At 32.1% G+C, this 12,050-nt stretch overlaps 1 protein-coding gene across 1 annotated transcript in view; it reads right to left on the bottom strand.

Annotated features, from left to right (window-relative positions):
- Window positions 1-12,050, bottom strand: part of Scn7a (sodium voltage-gated channel alpha subunit 7) — a 79,585-nt gene that overhangs the window by 30,248 nt on the left and 37,287 nt on the right. Inside the window, 4 exon segments of the mRNA XM_047546499.1 lie at window positions 367-466; window positions 6,309-6,515; window positions 7,885-8,026; window positions 10,222-10,291. Of these exon segments, the coding sequence (XP_047402455.1) occupies window positions 367-466; window positions 6,309-6,515; window positions 7,885-8,026; window positions 10,222-10,291 (519 nt within the window).

The following is a 12,050-nucleotide window of genomic DNA, read 5'->3' on the forward strand; positions in this document are numbered from 1 at the left end:
TTAAAATTGTCATAAGTCTTCCCACAAATCTACATGTAAGTTGACCCACACAATTCAAATCTGTTATCAAGGGCCAGCTGTGTGCACTCCAATTTCTAATTTTAGTCACAATTTAATAGTTCAATATATTAAGATTTAGAGAAAATCCCACATTATTCTTTGATGACAAGTTCCAATGTTTAAGACACTTTGCTTTTGAAGTTTGTATGTATTGTTCATCCTTACACTCTCACATTTTTCTTAAATTTTGGTTATTGTCATTTAAGATTTGTAAGCTACTGCTTCAGAAATTCTGGTAGCAAGATTTCTTTACAAGAGACTCTTATGAGTAGTACCTTCTATAGTCTGACTACTTTATCATGTTACCTTCTGTATGTTTGGGGGTATCTTCTTCTTCCAATACATCCAAAGATGTGTTAATGGAAGCTGGTGATCTTTTCTTCATTTCTATTTGTGTGGTTTTACTCTGAAAAGAAAATTAGTTTAATACTGGTTTCTCCTTTTTATGCATCCAAGACTTCAACTACAAGAAGGTATCTCGCCCTTCTAAAATGATAATTTTTACCTCCAGGAGACTTTCTGGGTTTTATCATTTGTAATTATTTATATATTTTGGCAATATTAAACTAATTTAGAATTATTTGGAAAACAAATATTATAACTTGCATCCAATAAAATTGTGTACTGTGAGCAAAACTATAAAAAGAGTAAATATCAGTGGGTTTTAGTGGTATTATTCATATCTGAGAAATAATTCAATATACAGTGTAGGATTATTGTGAAATGTCACTGAATAATAAGCATATTTTCTTAATATATTAAATTTTTTATTTAAATACATGTTAGCTTTATGCCTTTGTAAATTATCTTAATAAAATAAATAAGATTTGATTTTTGATGATGAAATAAGTCTCAAAGAATATCAGATGATGAAGTGAATTTTAAAGAGTTACCTGGAATAGGCATAATTATATAAAGGTATCATTTCTTTCTCTTTCTCATGTATCCTGAGTAATGTGGTTTTTTTTTTTTTTTTTTTTTTTTTTTTTTTTTTAAGCGATGCTCTGCTTTACTGATCTTTTTAACAGGTTTAAATAATTCTTGCATTGGAAAGGTGCTCAAAAGATCTAGGATTTGAGGTAGATGTTACAATTTTTACATATTACTAATAATCATGAGAAAGGTCAAAGAAATTTCTTGTGATTATGTACAAAATTGTACTCATATGACAATGAGTGGATATTACGTGGTAGAGATTCCCAACGGTTTTTACATTGGGAGCACAAAGTATGACAATATTTGTGCATTTCTTAATGTGGTATAAATAGGTGAGACCAGCCTTGAATAGAGTCATGGGGGCTGCTGCCCCAGCACTGAGGAAATTGGTTGAGGCTCACTGATAACACATACTCAGCACACTCCTGTTGGCAAGTGCTGCTATGGCATATCTGAAATGGCATAGTAGCTAGAAAGGGAAATATGACATTCAGTTCATTCGATATCAGCCAAATCTCCTTCAATTTCATAAATAGTAGAGTTAGAGGAGATTCAAAGCACTCATACTGCATGCTGAGATTCATCAGGAAAATGGTAGACACTGTGGATCTGCAGAGCTTCATTTACTCAAGTAAAAAAAAAATTTGAAATGGTAAGCTAAAAACTCAGGTTGTGAGATTAGTTTATTTACTAAAATGTACTTTTTCAGAAAGTATATTTTAGCCAAATTACAAGGTTACACAAAATAGAAGTCAAAATGTATATAATTCCAAACTTTCATGAGATAAAGAGCAACAGAAGTAAAAATTCGTTACTAAGATCTGATAGGAATTTTATATTTATTTTATTTTATTTTATTTTTATCACAAAGATGATATTTTGTGATACAGTGCAGAATATCTCAATTAATTCCTGAATTCACAGGAATTACTTCTTATGAAGTTACTGTTCAGATAGCAACAATGTTTGTTGGGATCACACAAATGAGAAATAAATTATCCAGCAAAGATAACTGCTACGTGTGAAAGGGACTAAAAGGGAAGTCAGCAAGAATGTTACTACTATGCAGTTGAGGCTCAATTCTTTCCTAATTTAGCTTGAACTATGAAGATATTTTAGAATATAAAAAGAATGAAGCACATACAAGTTTAATAACATATTTACCTTGACTGAGTTTCTTACAAATACTGGATGAATGCCCACACTGACAAACTACTAAGGATATAGCTATTTACAATGCAATAGCTTTTTTTTTTTTTTTAATTTAAGAGTTGATTTCCTGATTACACAAAATAGAAGTCATAACTTGCCTGAACTTTAAACAACCCTACATCACAATTACACTGAGGAAAGGGACTAGGATTCTTCTTTTCATAACTGGCTTAAATTTTCTTTGTTGGGGACTCATAAATGAGGAAGAACATAGCCCTGCTTCTTGCACTTGGCCTGCTCTTCTCGGACTTGCTCTTCTGATACAGTCACAAAGTCCCTGCTAATACTCCAACTCATCCTGCTCCTTTCTCTACTTAGTGTGGATGCTCTCTGCCACCTCTCAGCTCAAGTGTCAACTTCTAAAAAAAAAACCTTTTGACTCAGACATCATTTATTAAAGGCTCTCAAAGCATGATGTCCCTCTGCTTTATTGCACTTGGTTTATTTTAATTAATATTTTTAAAAATAGAGGATAACACAATGAACCACAATGTACCCAGTATCTAGCCTCAACAAATTTTTTCATTTATTTTCACCCTATTTTTTTCTGAAATATTTTAAATAAAATTCAAACATCACATAATTTTCAGAAAAATCTTTAAAAAATATATTTATCACAGTTTCATTATTACAATCAGCAAATTGGTAATTCTTTAATATTCAACACCTAGATCATACTGTTTTATTTCATTGCTCAAAAACATTGTTATAGTTCAATCGTTTCAATCAAAATACAAACAAGGTCCACAGACTATATTTAGTTCATAGATTTATTAATTATCTTGTGATTTTTATTTATTTTCTCTAATATGATTCATTTTTAAAAGATACTATATGACCTCTAGTATAGAGTTTTTCATATTCTTTATTAGACACATTGTGTCCTTTCTGTGTAATTTAATAGATGCTTCTCTCTTCTGCCTTTTGTGAATAAAGGCAAAAGGATATACCAAAAAGCTGACTAGATTTAGCTCAGATCTCAGTAAGAATATAATGTACATGGGGCATTGTGTTTTCTATTCATCCTAATTTTTTTTTCCAGAGATACAATTTTATGTTTGTGACAATTTTATAGTTTTTCTCCCCATCAGACCAATAGCTTCCTGAAGATAAACCCTGTATTTGTATTTATTAAAAGATTTTCATCTCCATTTCTTAGTTGAGTTGGAAACAATGCTTTAAATTAATTACTTGAGTTACAAAGATGTCAGTTTAGATGTGAAAATATTTTAAAAATATTTATACTACTATGGTTCTAAATATCTGATTCTCTTCCTGAGGGTTTTGCCAGTTGCGAACAGTAGGAAAGTTTCAATTGCACACTGTGTAACTGGGGGAATGGTAGTGTCTCAGTGTTGGGCCTCCAGAACAAGGCAGCAAAATAGGGAATGATAAGTTCTCCTCCTCATTGTTGAGAAGCCTGATACCAGTGAGTGTAGATCACAATTAGAATGGGAACAATGAGGATTAAACTTGAGAATTCATGAGAGCATTTCATGTATCTGTCACACAAGCTAATGATTAACTTAATTTAGTATTACTATTATTATTGCCCATGTTGTTTTAATTATGCATACATATGGTCAAAGACTTAAGAATTTTGTACTGATGAACATTTCTCCATTGGAAAAATGGTGCCCACTGGCTCTTTATAATCTTCATTGCATGTGAATTAAAGTTGACAGTGTACAACCATAAAATTTTAATATTGGGTTTATATTATGGTTAGTTCTATATTTTCTTCTTTAGAGACAAAAACTCAATTTTCTCATATGAGATTTTGGGATAATTCCTATACCTCAAAGAGTTGTCATGTGGATAACATGATCATGTATATAAATCATCTGGAATAGAATTTGGCACAGAGTAAATGAACAATACATGTCACATGATATAATATTATATTGTTATGAAATAATTTACATCTGAAATGTGAGTTTATTTAAAGACAGTTTTTTTCTATAAAGATCAAATGTCTTTAGTGTGGATTGTTGAGTGTGATAGTTTGGTTAAAAGGTATCTTTGATACTGACATATTATGGTAATTTTATTAATATTTCCTTATACAAATTTTTATGTTGCTTAATATAGTCTAAACATGACAATATGCTTTACATGCATTTGTTTCATTTGGAATTCCCAAAAACCTATAAGACAGATACTACAATTATATATATCTGATATATATAAAAAAGTTGAAGTTTGGAAAAAATAATAGACTTGGAAAATAGCATACAGCTATTAAGTGGTTAAAGTGGATTGAAATTTGTATTTTTCTGATTGCAATATGACCTGAAACTTTCCTATCATGTGGGAGTATGAAGAATCTAAGCTATCTACCTATAATTGCAGCACTGGAATTGGAATCTAATTGATTTTTAATCACATCAGTCATCTAAAGAATACTTAGCATGTTACATTTTTAATTCTTCTCTCCCAGTGTTTTCTTATACATAAAATAAAATAAATCTTAAGAAAATGTTTTTTAACTGTCGCTTCCCAGAAAACCCTGCATGACAAAATGTTCTAAGCCTCTTCCAGGAAAAGAAATTCTTTAAAATTGGAAGATTTTAATTAAAACCAGGAAGGCTTTATGTGAGCCTAAGTAGCAAAGTGAAAGGAAATATTGGGAAATATTCAGTTCTTTCATAATCAGAGCTAATAGAACATTTCATCGTGGGATAAGAGAACTATTGTTATACTCTTGGATACATTTGTGGGTGCTCACAAGTCCTTGAGATCCTGAAATGCCACTTCAGAACAAATTACGTATTCAGCATATCATTCAGACACTAATCATTCAATCTGAAGGAGCCCGGACTCATTTTGGACACAGAAAACTTCTGTAATTTGTTTTTTTTCTGTGACTTACTCATGAGTGATAATAGCCTCCTTTTTATACATGTTTTCTTCACAGAGTCCATACTTGCTTCTTGCTCAATGGTATGTACGTTAGAGACACAAGTATCTATCAAGCCACTGGATATGATTGCACGTTCTGTCATTTAGGCTCCACCTTTGGGTACAGTGATTTTCTGGAGCTTCTACATTAATGGTGCCTTAATATAAAACATTTATATTTTGGGGGGAGTTAACACTGTCCCCATTTTGATTTAGAAGGAAACTTTGCTATTAACGAACCACACTCCTACACATCCCATTTGGTGTCAGAGTATAGGTTGGCCCTTTCCTTTTCCCTATCTCTTATCAGCTTTATATAGAAGTGTTCTCAGGTATGGCTCCTCTCTATGTTTTGTCCTCTGCTTCAGCCCAGACCCTTTCCTCATTTACCAGAAAAGGGAAGAGCTGTGAGATTGCCTGAAAAATAATAGAAAGCTACTTCTGGTGGCTTTCTTCAGTCCTATTCTTTTTAGCACATTTTCAGCACTACTCAGATTTTTAAAATTGATTTTCCACAACTTCATTAATGTTACTCCATAAGAACTTGCATACTCACAGACTGAATTTTTTTTCTATGAGGTTAGTAATCTGAAAAATATTCAAATGCAACATTAATTAAAAATCAGAGCAAAATATTTTTAGTTTTTACTACTCATGGATTTAATTATTCTGTGGGTAAAATAATTCCCTACATTATGAGGCACAGTGTATTTCCTCTTGAAGTAACTAGAAAAACCAGAATTCTCTCTTTTTTTGTGATTTTGGTAATGTGCTTTTAAACATTCTTTTAGTGCTTCATGTTTTTCAAGTTACGACAGACACTATCGCTTTTGAGTTGAACACAGACATTTTCCAAAGTTATTCAGAGGTGTTGGATGAACTAAATTTAAATTAATAAATTGTAGCTGTATTGGGAGAAGTTCAGTTCTAAAAACATCTAATATCCACAGTTCAGCAGCAGCAACAATGTAAATTTTGAAACAAAAAAGTACATAAATTAAATATTAAAACGTGTCGGTTAGTATAACATAGTGTATCAAGAAAGTCAATTCATGTTTCAATTCCTATTATTGAAACCATTTTGATTTTTTTATTACATTCACACACAGATAAGGGAATCTATCAGAAAATGATAAACTCCAAGACCTTGAAACAATACCTCCAGCATTGTGATTCTCAGGAGCATAAAAAAGTTATACCTCAACTTCTTCTCTTCCTTCTTGAAGTTGTTTTATAGGCTGTTGAAATTTTGGTTCCCTTTTCTTAGATTTTCCAGAAGTTGCATGCTTTCCTTCTTCATAGACCATGGCAAGGGTGCCCAAGAACAAACTTGCCAAATAAAAAGCAAACCAAAAGCTGACCACAACAAAAAATATCATGTAGCTCTTCCCAGAAGCATAAAGAATCTAAGAAGAAGGGGAATGCAGGAAAAAGGGGAACATGTTAATCATCTTTCTGTATTCTCTTATTTTTAAATAAACAATGAAATTGTAATATGAAAATAATTTAGTAATAAGTGCAATATTATCACAAGACCGCTTACGTACTGGCTCTTTCTGAAGAAAGAAAAGAAACAGTTCTTCAACTTTAGACATATCTATGATATAAAATATATGCTACAAAACCAAGGGATTAAATAATTTAATTAATTTAATTAAATTAATTTAGGATGAACAGAAATGAACAAAACAGGGTTCACCGTTATGGAATAGAGTTGCATTTAACGGAGTAGCTAACATTTATTGTGTACCTGTCATGTGAGTTTGTGGCATGAGCCTGAAGGCAGAGAGCAGGAAACTTGGATTTAGGTATAGGGTACAACAAACAAGGAATTATGAGAAACTCTGATTTAGGAAACAGCAATATTTTTATTCATGTATGTGTGTGTGTGTGTATATATATATATATATATATATATATATATATATATATATATCTCAAACAGTTTAGATAGTACATACTGGGATAATGCTAGAAGACAAATCTGAAGAAGTATGTAGAAACTAGATCTTAAAGGGCACTATTTGTCAGGTATAGGGAATTCAAACTTCATTCTATGGACATTTAGAAACCACTAAAGGAGTTTTAGAGGGAGGATAACATGCCAAATTTATTTTAGAAAAAAAAAGCTCCTGGTGTTATGGAAAAAAACACCAATACTTGTCAAAAATATTAGGAAATAACAATTAAAAATACCAATATAGCAAAATTTAAAAAACAGTTTAAATAAAGAAAAACCAGAGGGGTAGTGGGGGGAAGAGAAGAATGAAGGAACTTTGGATGGTGTGGAGGAAAATGGGGTGGGAAGGGGTTGGGGATGGAAAGATAGTAGAATGAAACAGACAGTATTACCCTATGTATATGTATGATTACATGAATGGTTTGAATCTACATTGTGTACAACCATAGAAATGAAAAGTTGTACCCCATTTGGGTACAATGAATCAAAATGCAGTCTGTAAAAATAAAAATTTTAATAATAAAGAAAAACATATTATTTGTATACAATTATACTACATGTATGTTTAGTTAGGGACTATGCATATTGACTTTGTGGAATTGTTTTAAAGATTAAATAAGATAGCACACACAAAAGCAGACCTGGCATGGCAGCCAGCTTAGTGTTTGACAGTCACTAATTCTGGTTCTCTTTTCTTCTGTTTTCAAATTCTTCTCCACATAAAAACTTAATGAGTTGTCTTACATTTGATCATTAGTTTAGAAGGGAGATTTTGGCCCAGTTTTAAGGGTAGTGAACATTCTCTCTGTTCTTACCTGGTGATAAAGTGCTTCAGGGTAATCCTGAGTCATTAACCGAAATAGGGCAAGTAAAGCCCACCCAAAGTTGTCAAAGTTTGTGTAGCCACGATCAGGATTTATGCCAGCTTTTACACACACATATCCTTCAGGACACTGACTAAAGGAGATGAAGAGAAAAAAAAAAAAAAAACTGCTTATTTTTAGGCGACTTTCAGATTATGGCCAAATCATAAATATAGGACATTTTCCCATGAATGATAAGTGGACTCCCCTTTCCATAAGAAGTAATTAGTCTTCTCTCCAAAACTTTATAGTCAAAACAATACATATGATTTTAAGTTGATATACATGAATATTGTTAATCAAGCTAAAAAAAGGGGGTCCCCAAAACAGTTTTTGCGGTCTTTATTTTTTGCATCAATTCATTTAATATAAATGACAAAAACTATACTTTTATCAGGTACAACATGATGTTTGGAAATATATATACATTTTGGAATGGCTAAATCAAGCCAATTAATGTATGTATCACCTCACATATTTATTTTTTATGGTGAGAATACTTAAAATGTAATGCCTTAGCAATTTTCAAGAATACAATATACTCTTAACTATAGCTTTGCTACCCAAGATCAAGTGGGAAATATCTAAATGTCAAAATGAAAGTGCAACTGTTAGAAAATGATACCAATAAAATAAATATGCATGGGTTGAGAGTTTAATTTTTTAAATGCTCTCTCTCCTCAAACCCTTAGATCATGCTATTTAAGGGTGAGAAAACATTTATCACATCACTAATTGATAAGCATAACTCGCACCTAGGGAGGATGATCAGATTAACTAATAATTTTCTTTCTTTTCAGGGAGTCCTCAAACTTTTATCTAGTGAGGCAGCTGGATGTTGTGGTGGATTATTATAGTATGGTCCCATAAGTCCTACTCCCTTCTTTCCAAGCCCTTGAATAGTTCCCTCCCACAATTTGATCATGTTATATGTTTAGTATTTGTTAATGGAACAAGTAGGGTTTTAAAAAGTACTTGTACTTTGAGGTTTACTAAATTGCAGACCCACAGAATATGAGAAAATCAGCTTTCATTGCTATATTGTCATTAACTCATGAGGTAGTTTACCATGTAATCAAGTATGATTGGTACAGGTGAAACATTCCGTGACATTGTCTTCTCATCTTTAAATATATCATTGTGTTCTATATATTCATCCACAGGTACCTTCAAAATGCATTTCAGGTCTTATGAGAGTTAGGGATGCACATAAAAAGAGTTGAAATAGGATGATACAGACACAAGATGGTTTCATGAATTGGATTTGAGAATATCAGGGAAGCCCAGCAGCAACTGAATGAAAAGATTTGTGCTAAGTGGTGATAAAGTGTGAATCATCTGAACTTAACTAAGCTATAAAACTTATGCTCCTTCCCCACAAATGCCTTTTGTCAATATCAGCCATGGGTCCTAATAAAGAGTGGAGCCCGTGGATGGATGTTCAGTCATTTCAATTATGCAAAGCAATACGGGGAGATCCTCAAGTTCAACACTGCTGAGAAGTGCTCTGTTTCTACTTTTTTATTTGTCCCATTTGAAATTATAGGAATATAAGACTTGAAAACTTTGTTATCTCACTGATCAATTATTTATAGTGTTTCAATAACAATTTTATTAATGTAAATTTTAACCCTAAATGACATACAAGACATAAAAAGTGAAATCACAGCACATCTTTAATCTTTCTGTTCTTTAAAAACTTCAAACCAAAGAACAGATTTATATTGTCTTTCTTGATATTTCTTATCTCACGAGGGCAGGAACACACTGGAAACAGATCAGACTATAGTTGAAGTTCTAATTCTTCAATCTACTAAGTTTTAGACCTTGAATAAATCATTTCTGTAAAACTGAATGAATACTACCATATTGTATACTTTTGCTATGATCAAAATTCATATGCTGAATTCTTATCCCCAAGTTGTAGCATTAAGGGGTGAAGTTTATAGTAAATGATCAGTTCAGAGCAAGGCCTCATGAATATGATTAATGTCCTATAGCAAAAGGTACTTCTACAAGCCAATAAGTGGGCCCTTGCCAGACAACAAATTTGCTAGCATTTTGATCAGAACTTTTCAGCCTCCTGTGAGAAGTAAATTGCTGTTGTTTTGGGAGATAGATTTTGTTATATACCTCCCAAAGGGACTAAGAGAACTTCTTAGTCTGATTTAGATAATAAAATGAGCTAATGTAATCAATTGGGAAGCAGCAATAAAAGGAATAATCACTCAATAAGTACTCTTGATGGATGTTCCTGACCTGATAGAAGAAAACATTAGCACCACTCACCCAGCATCTGTTGTGTTGCCACAAAGTAGAGCATATTGTTCCCCTTCCAAGTAGTAAAAATTCTCTGTTTCTGGAAGATAAGAAAGACATGATGTTCTGTGTCTGATCTTGAGTTAGCAGCTAGTTGGACCTCCATAGAAGATGAGCACCTCTTTACAGCTGAGAAGGAAGCAGCAAGTGTCTTGATCTTTTTTACCTACTATCTGATGGACATGCCAAAAGGCCTTTGAGAATGTGAAGCTTCACTGCCCTGGTAGTGAGAAGCTCCAAACAGAAAGGGGAAAATCCCATTCAAAATTAGAGTTCAGGAAAATCAATAAAACTGCCAGGTATGACCAGAGTTCTGAAGGAAAAAATCTCCAAGATTATACTGGTTGAAAACAGAGGACCTTTTCCCCTCAGGTTTATTCCTGATGAGCTATGTGAGCAAGAAGTCCAGATTCCACTGTCCCCGTGTGTGATTTACGTACTCTTCTTATCTTGAAGCTGATTCTACTACATTGACCCTACGGTGCCATCTATTTGTCACCATGTCTCATAATTTCAACCACAATTCTTTCTAATATAAGTCATAGTCCATAAAATTTATCCAGATACATTAATCTGTCAATCAAACTATATCAAATGTAAATTGTGTATTTGTAGATAGTAGATACCAGGTCCCATGGTGGGAACATCTTGTTTAGGAGCACTGGCTTTTGATTTCTGAATTCAAACTACATAGACCAAGACCATGGGATGGATGGATGGATGGAGAGATTATACATATGTATGTGTATGTATGTGTGTATGCTTTATCCCAATTCAACTAATGTGACTTTAATTTGTCACCTAAAATAATTGTAGAAGAATTTTCAAGTTATAAATAGTTAAGTAACATTGATCAAGTTTTCTGAGTGGTAGTCAAAAAGCAAATGAAATTTGACATTAGTAGCACTGAATGATATAAAGTATTCTACATGCAAAAACTATGATATATCAATTGGGTTAAAATGTTTTATGAACAAAATATTTTCTGCAGTTCTTAATATGTCATTTGAGAAACTGAAATAAATAGAGTTGAATAAATTTTAAAGTGGTAATCCTTAAAACTGATATTTAAAATTATAATATTGTATTTTAACAAATATGAAAAGCACCTGGACTCTGTTTTCTTAGCAATAACCAGACAAATAGCAAAATTGTTTATGTTTAGGTAATTAGCATATTTTTGGTCCAACATCAAAGAAAACAATTGGTATTTTAATTAGAATCTAAGATTTAAGCTTCATTTCCCCTTGTCTTCACTACTAGATTTAGATGATGACATAGATACAAGATATTCAAACATTTCACAAACTCATATACTAATAATTTTGTTACTTGCATCATAATCATATTATGCAAGAAAACAAATAGTAAAATTTGCTAATATTTACTTTAGAACTTACTAAATATAACATGCAAATAAATTAATATAGCACAGTTACATGAGATTTGTTAATACATTATTCATAATAGTTGAAAAATAGGTTTTTATTTTTCCTAAACAATGTCAGGAAGAACTTGATAATCTTAATGTGAGAGAAAAATGCAGTAAAAAAGCATCACCTGGTGAATATAGAACAAGTTTTAAAGGCAGCTTGAGCTTGGACACAATCCCAGTTTTACTACCTAGTGGTTACAATGCCCTAGAACATTCGCTTAATTTCTCTGCATTCCTATTTCATTGTTTGCAGTAAGGCAGGGGATATTATCTTTTCTCAAAAATTATGATGAATATATGAGGTTAGACATATGAATAAAAGCTAATCAATGTTTTCCTGAATTACTATTTTATGACTAAAATA

The sequence above is a fragment of the Sciurus carolinensis genome, chromosome 3 (assembly GCF_902686445.1).
Source record: "Sciurus carolinensis chromosome 3, mSciCar1.2, whole genome shotgun sequence".
Lineage (NCBI taxonomy): Eukaryota > Metazoa > Chordata > Mammalia > Rodentia > Sciuridae > Sciurus > Sciurus carolinensis.